Here is a 20,631-nt window from a genome sequence, read left to right on the forward strand (position 1 = left end):
CGGTACAAAGCTGTTGAAGGCGGCAGCTCACACCCCCTCCGTCAGGAGCAGGGAGAGAGAGAGAGAGAAAAACAAAGTCAAAAATCAATACGTGCCCTTTGAGCTTTTAAGTATGCGAAGCACCGTGCAGCATGTCGCTTCATGAAGCAGCTGCACACAGAAGGTAGCAACGTGAAGATAATCTTTCAGCATTTTTAGACGAGCGTCCATATCGTCTAGGTGTGCGAACAGCCCCCCTGCTCACACCCCCTACGTCAGGATCAGAGAAAGTCAGCGCGAGAGAGAGAAAGTAAGTTGGGTAGCTTCTCAGCCATCTGCCAATAGCGTCCCTTGTATGAAATCAACTGGGCAAACCAACTGAGGAAGCATGTACCAGAAATTAAAAGACCCATTGTCCTCAGAAATCCGCAAACCAGCAAAAAATCCGCGATATATATTTAAATATGCTTACATATAAAATCCGCGATAGAGTGAAGCCGCGAAAGGCGAAGCGCGATATAGCGAGGGATCACTGTATGTTTAAAAATGTTTTTTTTTTTTTGTATCTTTATGAAATATATGACAGAATGTGTTTACAAATGCTGTAGTTTTTTTTTTTTTTTTTTTTTTTTTTTCCTGTGCCATATCTGACAGAATTTTGGACTTTTTCACTATAACACAGATTTTTGTTTTTCCTGGTATGCTATACAATTCACTTTACAGCAGGGCAGTTTATGTTTATCCAGACAATAATGTTCATGCCCTGTAGTTCAGTTATGATTAGTATTTTATTCCCTTTGGATTCATATCTTGTTTATATTAAGGATATGTGTCTGTTTAAAATGCTCTCATTATAATAGTTTTGTTGGTCTTATGTGTTAATCCTGCATGCCACTTTGAAATGGTTTACTCATACTTGCACTGTATGATCTTGGTAATATTTTTCACTGGTGATTTAAATGTTTTTGTGTTATTTTACTTCAGTTTTAAGTAAATAAATAAACTTGTTTTCCTTAACTGTTGTTTCTATTAATCTCATTAGTAAGCTATAATTAATATCCTATTAACAAGACCATGCTAGTACAGTAAGACTTTTACAAACATGTTTTTAAAGGATGCAAAATATCGTCCAATTTTTATTCTCAAAGTCCCAGAAAATATCAAGATATAATTTATTGCCAGTATTGCACACACATATTGTAAATCCATTCATCTTCTATACCATCTTCTTTGGAACAGGGTTGCAGAGAAACTGGGGCCTACTGCAGCAAATAATGGGGACAAGGCAGCAGCAACGCCTTGGACAGCAGGGTAACACACACACACAAGCCTATTTAGGATTGATAATCCACCAAATTCATATTACTTTAGACTGTGGAAGGAAAGTGAAGTACCAGGAGGAAGCCTAAGTATCCAACATGCAGACTATGTAAGGAGGACTTGGGACATATGGGAGGATAACAAATTTTAGCTACAATTTGGAAAATTGTAGAATTATTAAATCTCAAAACATTTTTGAATAATTTTTTCTGATATAAAGTTTTTTCTTTGTGTGTTAAGTTCTGAAATGAGAACCATTACTGCAGTATTTTCCTCTTTTGTCACAAGCCTTCTTGACACTTTTTGTCGCAGTAGCACTTTGGTTATTTTGAGTTTTCCTGCCAATGACACATACTGATTGCATATAGAAGACACTATCACAAGGAACCAGTATATGATTTTTTTTTTCTGTTTTGTAAAATCATGTGTTTACTATAACTTTTTACAAGAAGACCCATGTTCCAGGCTGTTAGGCTGCTTACTCTGCCTTGTGACACTGCAGGAGAGGCTGCAATTAGTACATTTATTTTAAACGTATATTTACAAACCAAATCAAATGCATCCATACTACTGTAGTTTTTGTAATCATTTTATCTGTATACTTAGTTTTGTTATGTTTGCAGTTTTAGACATAATGTTTCAATTTTCCCTTTGCCTAAAGTGTTATCTAATGAAACAAACTTATAATTTCATGTTTCCTTGTATTGTACAATATAAGTGATGCTGAAAAGGAGCTGATTTCCATAAACTTTTGTTTTTGGCACTTTTTCACGCAAAGCATTTGATAGCTGTAGATGTTTTATTTTTAAGGAAAGGCTGCCACCTGTTGGATAATATTCAACGCAAACTTTCTGAAATTCAAAACTGAGTATAAACACTTGCTTCCAATTCCATGTGTCATTTTACTTGCTGAAGTGATTTTCAAAATTCAGTATTCTTTTAGTGAAGCTTCTTGTAATTTGCACTTGCAGGTGTGTTCAAGCTTTTAAAATAGGGTTTACATGCTGTGTCAAAACTAATGTATGTATCTTATGTTTAAACGTAATGTGGGGTATTGCATTTAAATTGTGCATTTTAAAGCTTTTCTTCATTGCCTCCTTTTCTTGGTGAGTTTATTTGCTTTTCATTCTATCTTTAATTTCTTGAATGCCGGGATGCCTATGTTTAAGTTCTCCTGCTTGGTGTCATTGGGCTATTTTAGATTGACTCTTTCACTGTTTTTTTTCCCCTCTTTGCCAACAGACATTGAAGCGCCTTTTTCCAGATGAGGTAGGAGGGTTTTTCTGTTTGCAGGCTTTCCTACAATATGCTGGCTCCAGTGTTTTGATGAACTAACCCACTTTACACTGAGCTTTATCGGACTGCATTTGCATGACCTTTCCATCACAGCAGTAATAATGCTTGCAATAGCTATTACCCTTGATCATGGTTGTACGTATACCCACAATTCCCCAGTAAAACTATGCTCAGCTGTGCTTATTTTTTCTGTCTCCTTTATTTGACTAACTTGTAAACATTTTTTACAGGGATGCATTTTAAAAACTCCTGGATATATGTCTTTATTCTCTAAAGTGGGCTTGCACATCTGGATACTTTGATTAAAGAAGAGTCCACCTTTACTTTTATAATTCCCCTTCACTTGCATGTGATCTTTATTTTTTTTTCCTTTATATTATTTTTGACCTTTTCATTTATGAACCGTTATGTCTGAAAAGTTTCCTTGATTTCTGTTTTTGAATAAGTCAGGTGCTGTGCAATAAGAATCCATTCTATTATATTAATAGATGTACAGTTTCAGTGATGAATGATGCTAGTCCCTCTATTCATGTAGAAAATCAGTGTCCTTGTTTAGAAGTTACATCTCCGGGGTAAATTGTGTAGCTGGAGGTCATGTGTGGTGTTTCTGCTAAAATACTGTATGAAAGAAAATCTCATAATAAGGTACACTTTGCCCTCTTATTTGAATATGCAGTTCATAGGACATCTTGCTTACTAAAAACACCTGATTTTAAATGCAAACTCTTCGTTTCCATTTGGAAAATGTTTTTTTTTTGCTTATAATTTACTTAACATAAGTAATAACCTGTTATTTGTTTTTTATAATAAATGCATTTGATTAGTAATGCATCCAGCGTGTTTAGCATAGCTCCTATGTTAAAATTTCTGAAGTCAAGCATTGATGAATAGAGTGCTATAATTTGCTTGTGATGTACTACCAACTTAGTTTTAGGTACTGCACCAGTGCTCAAATGAAACATTTCAGTTTATTGTTTATGTAGATTACAATATAAACATCAGGTAGAGTATACCTTTTGTATGTTTTCTTTTGATGTTCAGAAGCAGGTGGGAAAGATTGAGAAAAACAAAGTATCAGATTGGTTTCTTATTGTGAATCTATTTCTTGTTTTTGAATCATTTTTATCTTAACAGCTTGAACGATTTACAAGTATGAGGATGAAGAAGGAAAAGGATAAGCCATATCCAACTCATCGTCATTCATCTGCTGCACAGTACGAGATTGGTGGTCAGTCCAGCTCTCTTCATGACCTACCTGATGCCACAGTACTTGAGCTTTTTGAACAGATGTTGGTGAGTGTATCTAAATTGGCTTAGGAGCAAATATTATTTAAAGCAGTAGTCTACATTTGACATTTATAATTTTGAAGGTTATAATGTCTGTTTTTTCCATGGAAATTTATGATTATGACATTCTTAAACCCTGCTTAGCCCAGTTCAAGTTTATGTGTGCCAAAACATATCCTATCAGCATCATACAAAAGTAGGATCCAACTCTGAAAGAGAGCCGGTCTATCTCAAGACATAATTATGTACACCCATGAGTAGACCAGGCTGCCACAGAGTTACCACTTAACTTAACATTCCTTTCTTTTAATCCAGCAACATGGGGAGAGAAAGCAAACTCAGGCCTGCCAGGCCTGAATTTGAGCTCACTCTCCAAGATTTTGGATTTGGGGTAGGCTTGTAAATATTAGACATAATTGTTTATAGTGATAGTCTTTAACATTTACTTTTAACTTTTAACTGTAATAAAATGCAGCATAGTCAATAGTACAGTTTCAATATGTGCTCTTAGTTATTAAACTGCTTCTTCTTATTTTTTTTCATTATTATTTATTTGTTTATTTTTGCTTTATACCTATCCAGGTTGATATGAATCTTAATCCGGAAAGGCAGCAGCCTTTGCGAGAAAAGGACATCGCTATTAAGAGAGAAATGGTTTCACAGTATTTGCATACTTCTAAAGCTGTAAGTATTTTCTTGAATGCATTTTTAATTTATTGAATACAAATTGTGTTAGTAAACTAATAAAATGACATACTGTATCACCTAATGTGATTATCATAGACCTCAAAAATTACATGAAAAATAATAGAAAGAAAATAAAATCCTAAATATTCCATCCCTTTGCTAAATTACATTACCTAAACTCAGTGCGGAGCAGGAGCTTAATGTTAAGCCAATTGTGAAGTTTTATTTTTATTTAAGAGATTTCTTATTTTAAACAGACACTACACAGGTTAAGCTGCATTTTTACGGTGAAAGGTATAAAATAAACAGGCACTTTATAAGCTCATTTCATACAAAGTAAATCACTTCAAGAAATGAATGTTTAAAATGTGCTATTTGTAGAAAGTTAACACATTTGGAATCTCTAAGTAAATATTTTTATTTTTATACCTAAGGAATTTAATTACTGATGTTCACAATCCTATGTTGAACTAGTCACTTGTTATAGTCTCGGTAGTAAAAAGTGTCACTTCTGACTAATCAGAGTTAACATTTTACTTCAAACTACCCATATGAAAAAGAATTTATGGGTCAAAGTCACTCGAGTATAAGAATTTGTCCTACCTCAGAGAAGGACATAAGAAATATTTAAAAAGTGTCTTAGTCCTGGCCCCAGCTAAAAGTACGAATTCTGGTTTGCGAATGAATGACATAGAGATTTTATGGTACCACTTGCCACCTTATGATGACATTTCTGATGATAACTCAGAGACTTAACCACAAAGATAAGCATAATCAAAGAAGAAGAAGGATACTGTGCTAAGCTGCATGCAATTACTTTGCAACATCATGTATAATATTGTAATGAACACCAAGATGGAAGGACTGAGACATACACACAGAATGACTGTAAAGCCCAGTAACAGTTACATTAATTTAACAATAAATGCTCCAGGGATTTTTTGCCTTGCTCCCTGTACTTGCTGGTATAGTCTCCTGCTGCCTCTTCACCCTGCTCAGGATAAAGTAGGTTTAGAAAAATGGTGGATGTATGCATGTATGGGTTATCCACAGCCATACTTTCAGATGAATCACCTATTGACTCTTATGTCAACACAAAATGGCTTACAAAATTGCATTTTTACTGAATCTAGCCACAGCTTTTCTTGTGCTGCTTCTGATGTCACGTTCACTCTTCAGTGTTCTTATTGTGTTCCACTGTGTAGTGCCTATCTCCATGATCACCCCCTTTATTTTCTGAAAGGCTTCATTTCTCCAGTGCTCCAAGATTATCTGTCTAACTTGTATTCCAACTTCGCTTATCCTCAGAGTATTATGCTCGCTATTACAGTAGAGTTTTTGTCAATGATCACCTGTGTTTTGCAGCTGTGATATTAATTGTAATTCACATATGCATGCTTATCCACATTTGGTGCAGAGATCTTTTTGCGCTATTATCTCACACGTTATAAGGGCATTTAAATGTTTGGTACAAAATTTGAGAAATGCACGGTTGTTACAGATTCGTATCATCAGTATTTCAAAGCTACGTTTTATAAGCAACCTTATGCTTTCGTTTCAGCTGATGGCACTTGGTTTCTCTGTGCAGATGGAATGATAATGTAATGTACAAGATTTGCTATGAATGTTATTCCATCTATGTCAGATTTTTTTACAAGATCATTGTTGTCCAGGCTTTCCAAAGGATTTGTGTGTCAGTTTCTACCTGAACCCCATCTTTTAGCTGCTCTTAGCGACTTAGGACAACTCACAATCTCTCCTAAATCCTGGTGAAGTTAGGATCAGTTTCCTAAATTAGGAAACCTGATTATAATGCTTTTACTTCTATTACTAAGAGTAGGTCAAAAATTGCATCATTCTGAGAATTCTGAGCCAGTTATGACCATTTTCCTACTCTGATGTTCTTGATAAATATAGGTCGGGATGCATTTTACAAACATTGTATAGAAAAAAAGCCAGGCCACACAAGTTTGTTTTTTTTTTACCCCAGCTTCAATCATTTTTGATCACTTGGTGATCTGTTTTTGTACCATCTTTGTCTTGTACATCATGATTTACACTAAAATTTTTAATTTCATTTTAATAATTTTTACTACAATAAACATTCTGACATATGGTAACCAAATTTCTTAGGCTGATACCTGTATCAGAGGAAACTTACCTTGTTAGGATATTATATATTACAACATAGGAATGTGAAGTGACTCAGTCGGAGTCGCAAACGGAACCAGAAGTATCAGTTCAACTCGCAAAATTGTGGTTTAAAGTCCAGTGCACTAGACTTCCTAAAAATGTTAATTCTTTGGTAGCTAATTGATTGCTTTTTCTAGTACTACAATATCCAAATCTAAAAATATTTCAAATATTAAAAAAATGAATTTTTGTGCAATTTACAAATAGCAGTATTAACAAAACACATTTTGTAACATATTTAAAGCTGAGGTATTAACAATATAACTGTTAGTACAAGTTTTATAATTGTCATTTTGCTTTACTGACTTGTAATATGTTCATTATAATGAAATCTCAAAGGCATTAAAATAATAATAATAAACTCTCAAACCTATGTATTGAATTGAATGTATATGAATTTTTGTGGTAATGAGCATTTTAGCACAATGATGGTTTATTTCGTATTCACATTTTGAACTATTTGGACAGCATAGTTAAAACTACACTTTTTTGATGCACAGTTAAGATGTTTGGCTTTAGAATGAAATTGTGAATGAGAAACTCATACTGCATATACAGTGCTATGAAAATGTATTTCTTAGCTCTAAATTTGCTTATTCATAAAACTTGTTTCTAATCTCCAAACAAATTTAGTATAACACAAAAAGCAACCTGAGTGAACACAATACACAGTTTTTTGCTTTGCAACTCTCCCACCATAATCTGTCATCTATGGGTGAAGAGCAAAAAAAAAAAAAAAAACTTTAGATTTGTGAAAAATCATTTTAGGGTTCCCTGATACCAAAAACATCAATATCTCGATGATGGACGTCTGTCTGTCTGTGCACACGTGTGTCAGTTTCTTGAGGTCAATCTAGGGCTAAAATGGATAGATGGAAAAATAACCAAACTTCACACTTAAGCCTATTATGAGGTGACGATGTGGTGATTAGTTTTTGAGGCAAATTGTGTAAGAGAAAGAGGCAGTCTAGAGGAACCCTCAAGTACTGTTAATTCTGCAATTAATTAAGAGTTCTCATCAATTGCTATCGTAATGACCTATTTTTTGATCAGAAAGATCAGCATCATAGAGTGTTAAATAGTAGTTCGGGTAACTTGGTTCCTAGGGCTCAAAGCCTACTGATGCTCATGTCCAAATTTTTAAATGATCATTTGGCTTATTGATGAAAAAAAGTTCACCAACACCTATATCACCCATGTGAAAGAGTAATTGCTTCCTAAACTTAATACTCAGTTGTGTCACCTTCAGCACCAGAAACTGCAGTCAAACACTTCCAGTAACAGGAGATCAGTCTTTGGCATTGTTGTGGAGATATTTTGGGCCAATCTTCCCTACAGAATTATTTTAATTCAACTACACTGAAGGGCTTTCGACTATAAACTCCTGTTTAAGGTCCTGTCACAACATCTCAATGGGGTTCAAGTCTGGACTTTGACTAGTTCAATCCATAACCATTTGTTTAATTTAATTTTATTTTTTTCCAACTATTCAGAGGTGAACTTGCTCTTTTGCTTTGAATCATTGTCCTGCTACATAACCTAATTGCACTTGAGCTTCAGGTCACAGTCTGATAACCAGTTATTCTCAGTACTTTCTGGTAGAGAGCTAAATTAATGCATCCCTCAATTATGACAATTCACTCAGGCCATGAAGCAGCAAAGCATCCCCACATAATCACATTACTAAATAAGCAATTACTTTTTTTACATGGCTGATATGGGTGTTGGGGAATTTTTTTCCTTCAATGAGTCAAATGATTTAAAAACTGTGCACTGTGTTTGCGTTAGTTGGCTTTTTATATTATACTAAGTTTGTTTGGAGATTATGAATAAGCAAAAATAGAGGAAATCAGGAAGGGGGCAAATACTTTTCACAGAACTGTGCTTTTATGTTCTTTTCAGGCACTTCTCTTTATAAATAATTTAGTTTCTTTTTAAGAATAATGACACTTTTTATATTCTGTAACTTTATATCAGTTAAGAGTTTGCTGTTAGACATTTGCTATAGCACTGATTGCACACTTGCCAAAGAGTGTGGAATGTGTATCTGTGGATTGTCTGTTTCATCTTACTAGTAGTTTTTGTATTTGAAAGCTCATAATCCAAAATGTAGATTAGAAAGTATTCATTATAGAAAAAACATGTTAAATGCTGAATACAATGGAGAATTCAGTTAGAGCCATACCATTGAAATTGGACAAATCAAAGTCATGAATTTTGAATATTTTTAAAAACACTTCAGCACAGGTAAGCCGCCTGGGTGTTCATCTTATTCTGACAAAAACTGAAAATGTTTTTTGTAATATATTATTTTATTTCAGTTAGTCTTTTCAGCTGCTTTAGTAGCCTTATATAGTTTTAGTTTTTTATCTTAATTTTGTTAATTGTTTTGTTTTTTTAGTAGTTTTGATCTTCATTTTATTTTTTGTTTACAAAAAATGCTTGCGTAATACATTTTTGATTTGTTAATTGTTATATATTAAATTGTCAGCTGAAGTGTTTCAATTCAAAAATTCAATATGCATTAAATAAGTATATGTAGATAGATAGATAGGTACATATTTTATTAATCCCAAGGGGAAAATGACCTGTAACTTAAAAGATGTTATGTTTCATGACCTCTCACATGACCAACAACCATAACAATTTATATGTACAATTCACACCCACATATTAAAGATTTTCTTAAGGACCTACAACCAGATTTGAATTGTTCTGAACTATGAATATGTTTGTTTTAAACAAAAGTTAAAAGTGCTCTTTAATACCCACACCATGCCTTCAAATTGACATGTATGGTAGATACTTATATAAACACAACCATGAGAACAGCATAAACTGAAAAAGCAACAGAGATCCTTTTACAGGGCATTAGTAAACAATATTCACTTATTTCAAAAAGCTGTCATAAATAGAAAAGTAATAAAAATATCTTAAATGTTTTAATTACTTTGCCACAAAGTATTAAAGTGACTCTGTAGTCATGTATGATAATTTCACCTATCTAGACTTAAGCTGAGCAGAAATACAGTACACACAGTTTCATATTGTCCCAGTCAGGACTTTACATATGGTTAAATAAGACATTGGCTGCATTTTGAGGTTGCTACTCATCAGCCTGTAGCAAAAGCTAAGCTAAGGTACAAGGGGAAGTTTCTTATATTACCTTCTTTTGTGTTTTGTGTAAACTTCAGCTAAAATATATACATTTATCAATAATTCAGTGGGCTAAAACACGAGATGTGCGTTAAGACATGAATACTACTGAATTTTCCAACAAACTTTGATAAATCTTAGATAGACAGTAGGTTCCAAAGGCGCAAGCACCTCACCTGGACCCAATAGTTTCTGTCATAGGACTTACTTTAACATATCAATCCATGCATTATTGGCAATGTTCAAGGTTTTTTTTTTTTTTTTTTTTTTTTTTATAAACATTTTTCTGTATAGTTTGTGAATGTAAATATATGTTGTCTATACAGGGCCAAAGCCAAAAAGAAAGTTCAAAATCAGCAATGATGTACATTCAGGATCTGAAAAGTGGTCTTAGAGACAGCCACCTTCTGAATGTCCTTGAAAGTCTCAGAGTTTCCCTCAGTAACAATCCTGTCAGGTAAGAGGTAATATGATGTGATATAAAGACACATGGGACGTATACAGAGGTATTTCTTTCCTTGTTCCAAGTTTTATTCATAATTTTAGTGATCTTTTGTTATAGACTATATTTTATTCTCTCTGAGCCCTTGTTATAGTACACATGGTGCTAATAGTTTAAGTAAGCAAGTGGTTTTAAAATTTAAATTGAGCACAGCTTCATCTTGTAAATATTTTATATTGTGCCTTGGAAAAGTGCTAATTTGCTTAACCAATTCTGAATAACACATCCCAGACAGGATTTTTTTTTTTGGATATTTTTGTATCAAAGCGCTGAAACTCAAAAGTATTTAATGTGACACTGTTTTACATTAGAAACAAACATTGTAAGGAAAAAAATATATACTGTTTGCATAAGTATTAAATCCCTACACTTTTAATTCTTTGAAAACCCATCATTTTGAGCAACAGCAACATTAAGTTTTTTGAGTTAAGTATGTACCCGTTTTGCACATTGTTCTGGAATTCTTTTAGCCTATTCTTATAGGATTTGTTTTTCTGAATTGGTCATGGGACAGAATGCTTTGCCAAGGCACTGTATATATTTATGTTTCTGCTAACATAATGTATATAGTCTTCCGCCTGTTTGTTAAGATTATTTAAGGCAATGGTTTTCAGGCTCGGGACCATGGTGCTGGAATTGTAAGTCTGTCATTCTTAAAAATTAATAAATAAATAATCTGGTTTTAAAGATTGTCTTTTCAATAACTTAAGTCGAAGTGTTCATCAGTTGTCATAAAAAGAGTAAATCTGATCTTTGTTAATGTGGTTATAGCCTAGCGGTATCTTGAGGCATTTGATCACATATGTGTCAAGTCTGGTAAAGCTGCTTTAATTAATAGGTCTGCTATTTTTCAAATCATGCTGCGTGGTTACTTTTGGCAGTAGTCAAGGTGCAAGATCACAATGTGTTTCAAAGCATTTGGTTCATAATAGTGGTGAGCCCTTACCAGGTGGTAAAACATTTTGGGGGTACTTGACTTAATTTTTGGGAACCCTTGGTCCAGACTGATTGCTGTATGAGTCTTTCTTCAGATATATGTAGTATGTCTGTTTTCTGCAAATCTGTGCATATTTATTCTGTCATGTACTGTATTTCATTTAATGTGTTCATGCTGGGATTTTTTTTTTTTTTTTAAGCTGGGTGCAAAATTTTGGAGCAGAAGGCCTTGTACTGCTTCTGGACATTTTGAAGAAGCTCCAAGATGAAAAGGATGAAATGTTTAGGTGAACCATTACCTAAAATTTTTGCTGTTTCACAAGAGCTTAAAGCTTTGACGAAAAGCTATTACATAGAAACAAAACATTTTAATAAATTATTTGATATTGTATTTTAGATTTATTATGCAAAAAATGTTAAAAGTGATGCTTTTACATTTACAGTGGGACTGATGTCAAGTGCCAGCATGAAATTATCAGGTGTCTAAAAGCCTTCATGAATAACAGGGTAGGTAAATAATGAAAACAAAAAATTCTTATTTTATTATATTCTCAGTTAACTTTTCATATTTTCTAGTGATATTTTCTTATAACTGAACTTGAGGGGTTATTAATAGACTGTAAACATTAATCATTTGTACAATATGTAATAATATTTGGTATATACATTTGAAAACTTAAGCTTAAAATTTAAATTGTTTTAAGCATCAACATCGTGATAATTTGCATAAGCAACAATAAAATATATAATGAAATAGGATCTTAAGCAAATGCAAATCACTGTTAAGTTCTCACTTTTTTGGTATATTTCACATTGTTCCTCTCCATTTTTAGTATGGTATTAAAGCCATGCTGGAATCAGAAGATGGAATTCAGCTTCTTGTACGTGCCATCAATCCTACAGTACCTCACATGATGGTGGATGCTGTAAAACTAGTATCTGCAATATGCATTTTAGATGATCCAGAAAACATGTAAGTGGATAACTTTTAGTAACTGTTGAAGCTATGTTTGTAGACATTTAGTTATGAAATTAACGTAGTAAAATGAATTATTGTTAATATACATTTTCTATTCAAAGAAGCTTTAAAGCCTCTTCTTTCTGTTTTCTGTGGTATTGAAATCAAGTTGAATACTTGGCAAAAGTAATTTTAATGTTCTTCTAACTGGACAGGATCTTATTTTATTGGATTTTTTTCTTGTTATACTTCATATACATAAAGTTTATTGTAGAAATAAGCTGAATTTGTGGTGAGAACATTTCCTTTAGATTTGCAAACTAACTTTAAAGGCATAGATAAACTTGTAAACGTAAAATATTATAATAATATAAACATACATTGTCATGCCAAGCAAATGAAATTTTTATTTGATGGATTTGGAAATTTCTTATGTCAGAACATGCTATGTAGAAATAGTTTGAGAGTTCAGCCCGTTTTTTATGTGAAGGAGTCATGCTTATTTTCTTTCCTGATTTTCAGTGTGCTTCAGGATTTTTTTTCATCTTTTTCAATAAACACAATTTTCAAAAACAGGTCTGATATAATTTATAGTTCAGGGGTTAAAACAGTAGAAAATGCCTGTGTTTTGTTTTGCTGTTTTCAATAGTAGTGCAACTTGCAGATTACAATTAATGAAATTGGAACAATTTATCAGGTAAACAAATAAACCTGATAGACTACTGAATAGTCTCCAATTATATAAAATGTCTTGTGTTCATAGAGAAATTGTTCTGAAGTAGGAATTTTGTATTTGGACGAGAAGTTTCATCCACTGTCTAACCAAGTGTTTTTTAATATACATATAAAGTCATGAACGTGTTTTGGAAGCAATAACAGAACAGGCTGACATTGAAGAAATTGAAAGGTTCCAACCATTGCTATCTGGAATGAAGCTGCCCTCTTTTCCACTAAAGGTGAGCTAATAAACAAAATAGTTTTATTAGTTGCTATCCAATACTTTCATTTTGCCTTTTTTGTCATTGCCTTCTTTTAGCCGTCAAAGTACTGAACAGGAATGTGTCTAGAAACACTACTGTGACTGCTTTCTTGTCATGAGCCAAGTTAGGAGATTTTTTTTCCTTTTTTGTGATTCTTATATGTGTTGGAGTGTGGGGGATATTATGATTTGTTATAAATTTCCTTGAGCTGTTGTAAAATGTGACATTTCCCCTTGGAACAAATAAAGATCTATTGACCTATCTCTCTCTGTATATCTATTGATCAGTTTCTCCTTATGTTTTTTTTTTGCTTTAGTGAAATATACGCTGTGTATGTATGTTTGTCAGGAGGGTGTAAATAGTGGTCATTGACTAGTGAACAGTTTTGCTTAAAACTTTCCATAAACTTTATTAAAATGAAACATTCTGACTTCACAAAACTATAGACACTAGATATAGTATGTTGTTTAAAAAGACGTAATTAGATTGTTTCTCCTATTTTGTTTTTAAGATTTTTTATTTTAGCTTTAATACAAAGAATTTTTTGTTTAGGCAAGCTGCATGCAACTGATAAATGCATTAATAAGTCGAGGTGAAGAACTGGACTTCAGGATTCATATCCGTAGTGAACTTATGCGTCTTGGACTGAAAGACATATTGAAGGTGAACCATTATTTTTCACTTTTAAAGGTATACTCTAAAGCTACTTTAAAGCTGCAGTGAATGTGAACTTGATATTCCTACTGAGGAAATTATAATTTTGCAATGTATAGAAATACATTCAAAATTCAAAATTCTTGTTTGATATTCATTTGTTTTTCCTTTAACTCCTTTTTTTTTTTTTTTTTTTTTTTTTTTTTACAAGAAATGATTTGTAGATATATTTAAAGTAACTAATTTACTCTAATGTTTATAGTACTTACAACAGAAAGTTATTGGAAATATAATGCAAGGTCTAATCAGTCAATTACACACACTTGATTTGTATTTGTTTGTTATAGGATGTTCGTGCTGTTGAGAATGATGAGCTAAGAGTTCAGTTAAATGTTTTTGATGAGCTTGCAGAAGATGATTCTGAAGAACTAAGGGGTCGGCTGGATGATGTCAGAACTGAAATGGAATATCCTTTTAAATTAATCTTTGCATTTGATGCAATATACTTTATATATTCAGCTCAGTTGTTTCTTTTTAACTAGGGGGCTCTGCCCCCTGCTCGCTTCGCTCGCCAACCCCTGGTGTTGGGAATGACAAAGAGCGTGATGTATGAATGAGATATAGAATAGTGTGACGGTGTAGATGATGCAAATAGAAAGCAAACAATAAAGTGTGTGGCACAGTGTAAAGGTTTATTTGAAAATTTCTTTGTACACGCCGTTTAAGTGTAAAAGGTAATTCCAGCTCAGAACTTGTAAGGTCATTTAAGATGGTTATTGTTGTGATCAGAGTCAAGTTTGTCAGAGCTTAGAAAGAGTTGTGTCTCTCCAGGAAGTAATGGAACGACTTGGGTATTAATGTTTTCTATATTAATATTTTTTGGACATAATATAGTGCGTTGTGTTAAAAGGGGCATTTGGTCTAATGAGATTGCTGTTCGAAATGTCTCTGTAACTAAGTTGTCGCAGATAAAGGCTTGAGGAATTGTAATAATCTGTGGCTGAAGTCCATCTGTATTGGTGAGTGTACCATCTCTCAGTTGTAATAAGCAATTGTTATGATCTGGTTCTGGACATCGTATCTTTTTTACTAACTGTATCTTTTGAAAGCAATGCCAATTGTCTGCGTATTTTAAGGTGCACTGAACAATAGCTGAGTGCATGGCATCTGGAAGAATAGCTAAGCACTGTCTAAAATCTCCTCCTCATAAAAGTACCTTTCCTTCAAATCGAATATTATTATTCATAAACGTTTGTAGAAGTTTATGAATGGTGTTGAGTAAGTGACTTCATGCCATTGAACATTCATCAATAAACAACATTTTTTCAAGACGGATGTCACGTGCAGTGCCACCGTTAATGTTCATAGTGGATACCGATTTGTAGGATCTAATGTAGTTGATAAAGATTTCACTTTCAGGTACATCGTTAGTTAGAAGCTTTTGTAGATATTCAGTATATGAATGTAAAGGAGGCAGTCTAATTTGACCCTTTTGACAACAACGTGTAAATGTATAACTTGTATTTCCAGTTGTTTCTTCAGGGAAGTGAACTGAATGACAATGATTGCAAATGACATTCATTAATCCGAATGAATTTTACTGGTGTATGTTTTTCTTGTGCCGTTTGAGAGGCGCGTTGTTGCATGTGTAGTATTTGGGACGTGTTGTTTTGGAGCTGTAATCGATTTGCCTGTGCTGTGTGAGAAGCCCGTTGTAGCCTTCGCTGCCATTAACGTATGTCTGAGACGGGAGGTGTTTCGTTTTGAATCCTTGCCTGTTGCGATGCAGCACTTTGATTGATAGTTTGCGTCATGTGGATCTAGGATGTAGATTTGTGCATATTTTCGTTGTTGATTTGTTTCAGGGTGCACTGCTCCAATGCGATGCAGTATTCGTGCACATATGCGAAAGCAGTACGGGCCATTGCCTTTTGGTGGCCTGATATTTACTCCGGTATATGCAAAAGCAAATGAACCATTGTAGGATCTAATGCAGTTCATAAAGTTTTTACTTTTAGGTACATCGTTAGTTAGAAGCTTTAGTTGAGCTTTGCGTTTTTGGAGTCGAGACATTTTTTCTTTTAGAAATATGGATAAGTAATAAGGAGAATTGCACTCACTGTTAATACGGAGCCTTTTCTGCGGTTGAACGATTAATAGTGTCTTATTGTAATGAGATCCACCTATGCTGCATAGCCGTCTATTTTGTTGTTTCTTTCGTTTTCGTGTGTTTGTTCCTGTTATCCTTTCCTTTTCGTTTTGCACCCGTGACCGTGTATTCATGACTTGTTTCTTTCTCAGCATGCGAAATATGGATAAGTAATAAGAAGGATCGCAGTCACTGTTAATATGTTTCTTTTTCTGCAGTTGAACGGTTAATAGTGCTTTATTGTAAGGAGATCCACCAATGCTGACACCTATGCTGTCTAGTGTGAAGGTGTTGATGTTCACTTTAGAATATGTGGCTTTGGGTGTCACTTCTTATGGATGTGTGTGTGTGGGGGGGGGGGGTTGAGGATTGTTGTCGCGCGAGCGTCTTCTTTCTTTTTGTGTTCCTGTGTCTTGTTGAATCCCCCTCCTTGTGTGTGTCCCGTCCCTTGCTTGTAGGGTCTGTGGGGTGGTTTTGTGTTCTTTTTTTTGTGTTCCATGGGCTTGTTGAATCCCCCTCTTGGTGTGTGTCCCGTCCGGTGTCTGTAGGGGGGGGGGGTGCCTTGCTGTTGTGCGCGAGCCTCTTTTTTTTTTTTTTTTTTTTTTGGGTCTAGTTTCGTGTGCAATGTGTTTCGTGCTTTGCTTGCGTTTGAATACTTTTTTATGTGCCGTTTCCTTTTTTCGGTGCTCTTTGCGCCTCATTTCTCAATTTTTCCTGTGCTCACTCCTTTTTTCTGTGGTCTTGTCCGCCTCTCGCGGCCCCTCATCCGCCTCTCTCGCCCTCTTCTATCCGCCTTTCTCGGCTCCTCAGCCGACCCTCGCGGACTCTTTTTGCGCCTGCGCAGTACGTCTTTTTGCAGCTACGGCCCATTGCCGGATGTGCCTGCGTCCATCATCCGGTTTAGCATTCTCGGTTAGTAATATGGATAGCAAACATTCAGTGAAAGCCTGTATTATGACAGGACGTATTCCTGAAGCAGTTTTTCATTTAGGTAAAACCTTATAGCTATGATTTAAATATTAATAAAATAATTTAGTTGTTTTGTGGTATATGGCTGATAACACTCAATAATGGTGAGACAAATGTGTCCTTCAAACATTTTTTTTTTTTGGTAGTTAAGTAGGTATATGTTAGTGCACCTTTAGTCTCTGTGGAGCAATTTGTGCTTAAATAGTAAAAGGTAGAAATGAATTTCATATATAAGGTACAGGGTGTTTCCCCTGTGCACGAGCACCGTTTTGTTTCTTGCATTTAATTATTAATCTTGTATCCCTGCAGTAGATAATTGTTTAGGATATGTTTGACTTTTTTTTTTTTTTTTTTTAAGTCAAACATATTCCTTCACAAATATGGTATACAGGTATTTGCCACACGGAGTTGTGTTCTAAAGTTAACTGCTTTCTATAAATTAAAAAAAATATAAATATCTTGCCAACTCTGGTGCTTTACAGTGATTGGTAATGGAGGAAAAGTGTAAAAACTTGCCAGATACGTTCATTTTTCAATCCAAGACAGCTTTCGACTATTGATTTGTGCCTTCCATGTTTTTCATTCATGTTTGTGACAGCAAAAGAGATCTGGAAATACTCATTTCATCACATAGTACTGGTACTGTTTTTTTCATGTTAAGGATAGTTTTTTCTATTCATTTCTGCAAATTCTACCGTATGTGTAGAAGTTAATAAAAACAAAACCAACCACATTGCACAGACAGTTTACTGTGATTTGGACTGTCAAGAGGAACCCACGTACCTGGGTGTGAAAGTCTGTGCACAGGAAGACTAAGTGCTGAGTTGTTGCACATGGCTGGTCTTCTTTTAAAATGGTTGACTCTCATACTATTGATGTATTTTTGTTCAAAATGACATGTATACACTATTTTACAATTGTAAGATCCAAATCAATACTCGACAACTGTCTTAGCTTGAAAAATGAATGTGTTTGGTAAGATTTTAAACTTCTCTTCCATGCCCCACCGACTGCAATGTAACGTGCCAGTATGGTCAAGATATATATATATATATATATATATATATATATATATATATATATATATATATACACACACACACATAGTCCATAAATATTTGGACAGAGACATCTTTTTTCTAATTTTGGTTCTGTACATTACCACAATTAATTTTAAATGAAACAACTCAGATGCAGTTGAAGTGCAGACTTTCAGCTTTAATTCAGTGGGGTGAACAAAACGATTGCATAAAAATGTGAGGCAACTATAGCATTTTTTTAACACAATCCCTTAATTTCAGGGGCTCAAAAGTAATTGGGCAATTGACTCAAAGGCTATTTCATGGGCAGGTGTGGACAAGTCCGTCATTATCAATTAAGCAGATAAAAGGCCTGCAGTTGATTTGAGGTGTGGTGCTTGCATGTGGAAGATTTTGCTGTGAACAGACAACATGCGGTCAAAGGAGCTCTCCATGCAGGTAAAAGAAGCCATCCTTAAGCTGCGAAAACAGAAAAAACCCATCCGAGAAATTGCTACAATATTACGAGTGGCAAAATCTACAGTTTGGTACATCCTGAGAAAGAAAGCAAGCACTGGTGAACTCAGCAATGCAAAAAGACCTGGATGTCCACGGAAGACCACAGTGGTGGATGATCGCAGAATCATTTCCATGGTGAAGAGAAACCCCTTCACAACAGCCAACCAAGTGAACAACACTCTCCAGGGGGTAGGTGTATTGATAATCAAGTCTACCATAAAGAGAAGACTGCATGAAAGTAAATACAGAGGGTGCACTGCAAGGTGCAAGCCACTCATAAGCCTCAAGAATAGAAAGGCTAGATTGGACTTTGCTAAAGAACATCTAAAAAAGCCAGCACAGTTCTGGAAAAACATTCTTTGGACAGATGAAACCAAGATCAACCTCTACCAGAATGATGGCAAGAAAAAAGTATGGAGAAGGCATGGAACAGCTCATTATCCAAAGCATACCACATCATCTGTAAAACACGGTGGAGGCAGTGTGATGGCTTGGGCGTTCATGGCTGCCAGTGGCACTGGGACACTAGTGTTTATAGATGATGTGACACAGGACAGAAGCAGCCGAATGAATTCTGAGGTGTTCAGAGACATACTGTCTGCTGAAATCCAGCTAAATGCAGTCAAATTGATTGGGTGGCGTTTCATGATACAGATGGACAATGACCCAAAACATATAGCCAATGCAACCCAGGAGTTTATTAAAGCAAAGAAGTGGAAAATTCTTGAACGGCCAAGTCAGTCACCTGATCTTAACCCAATTGAGCATGCATTTCACTTGTTGAAGACTAAACTTCAGACAGAGAGGCCCACAAACAAACAGCAACTGAAAGCTGCTGCAGTAAAGACCTGGCAGAGCATTAAAAAGGAGGAAACCCAGCATCTGGTGATGTCCATGAGTTCAAGACTTCAGGCTGTCATTGCCGGCAAAGGGTTTTCAACCAAGTATTAGAAATGAACATTTTATTTCCAGTTATTTAATTTGTCCAATTACATTTGAGCCCCTGAAATGAAGGGATTGTGTTAAAAAAATGCTTTAGTTGCCTCACATTTTTATGCAATCGTTTTGTTCACCCCAGTGAATTAAAGCTGAAAGTCTGCACTTCAACTGCATCTGAGTTGTTTCATTTAAAATTCACTGTTGTAATGTACAGAACCAAAATTAGAAAAAAGTCCAAATATTTATGGACCTGTGTGTGTGTGTGTGTGTGTGTGTATATATATATATATATATATATATATATATATATATATATATATATATATATATATATAGTTTTTTTGTTTTTTTTTCAACTCCTAGAAAACGATTAATGTTTCACAGCACCAGTGCATATATAGCATGTTTGTGGTAAAACAAAAACTTCAGCTTGAAAAATACTAAACATATTCTGTAATCTGGACTCCTGTCGGTTGAATGAAAAATGGTGGGCTGAACTGTTTGTCATAGGGATTTATTGTTACTGTAGTAAGTAAATATAAAAGGCTGAAGCACTTATTGTTTTCTTTCTAGGAAATAAGCAAATCTGTTTCACCATTAGGCAGTACACCTTTTTTGTAGTTTCACATCCCTTAATATAATACTGGAAATATATTTGATCTCTTACATATTTTTAAATGATTCTGCTCAGTTCAGCAGGTTACCATTTAAATAAAAGTTATTGCTTTCTAGGTGAAGAACATGATAAAGTTTTCAAGTGTTTGGGTTATTTTTATAACTTTCACCACTAGGTGTCTCCAGAGTAAATGCCTTCTTTACCAAAATAACACAGAATTCAGAAGTATTAAATTAAAATAGCTATATATAACACATTTTTAATGTTGTGCTGTTTTTTTTCAATATTACCAGACGTTAGTATGTTATGTGTTTATTTTATTTTATTTTTTTTATTTTTGGTAATTGTTTTTCTTCATTTTTAAAAATATTACTGTGTTAGTACTTCATTTTTAACATTTCACCACAAGATGGCTCCTGAAGAACAAAAAAAGTAATAAAACAATTCTATATAAAATTATTACACTAAAGTT

General features: G+C 34.3%; 1 protein-coding gene across 1 annotated transcript in view; it reads left to right on the forward strand.

Moving 5' to 3' along the window:
- Positions 1 to 20,631, forward strand: part of LOC114660354 (protein diaphanous homolog 1) — a 109,185-nt gene that overhangs the window by 63,222 nt on the left and 25,332 nt on the right. Inside the window, exons 2-11 of the mRNA XM_051933821.1 lie at positions 2,542 to 2,568; positions 3,730 to 3,888; positions 4,465 to 4,566; positions 10,245 to 10,375; positions 11,557 to 11,643; positions 11,800 to 11,863; positions 12,190 to 12,329; positions 13,165 to 13,270; positions 13,847 to 13,957; positions 14,296 to 14,414. Of these exons, the coding sequence (XP_051789781.1) occupies positions 2,542 to 2,568; positions 3,730 to 3,888; positions 4,465 to 4,566; positions 10,245 to 10,375; positions 11,557 to 11,643; positions 11,800 to 11,863; positions 12,190 to 12,329; positions 13,165 to 13,270; positions 13,847 to 13,957; positions 14,296 to 14,414 (1,046 nt within the window). The remainder of the gene's footprint in view (positions 1 to 2,541; positions 2,569 to 3,729; positions 3,889 to 4,464; positions 4,567 to 10,244; positions 10,376 to 11,556; positions 11,644 to 11,799; positions 11,864 to 12,189; positions 12,330 to 13,164; positions 13,271 to 13,846; positions 13,958 to 14,295; positions 14,415 to 20,631) is intronic.

This window comes from Erpetoichthys calabaricus, chromosome 11 (genome assembly GCF_900747795.2).
Source record: "Erpetoichthys calabaricus chromosome 11, fErpCal1.3, whole genome shotgun sequence".
NCBI lineage: Eukaryota > Metazoa > Chordata > Cladistia > Polypteriformes > Polypteridae > Erpetoichthys > Erpetoichthys calabaricus.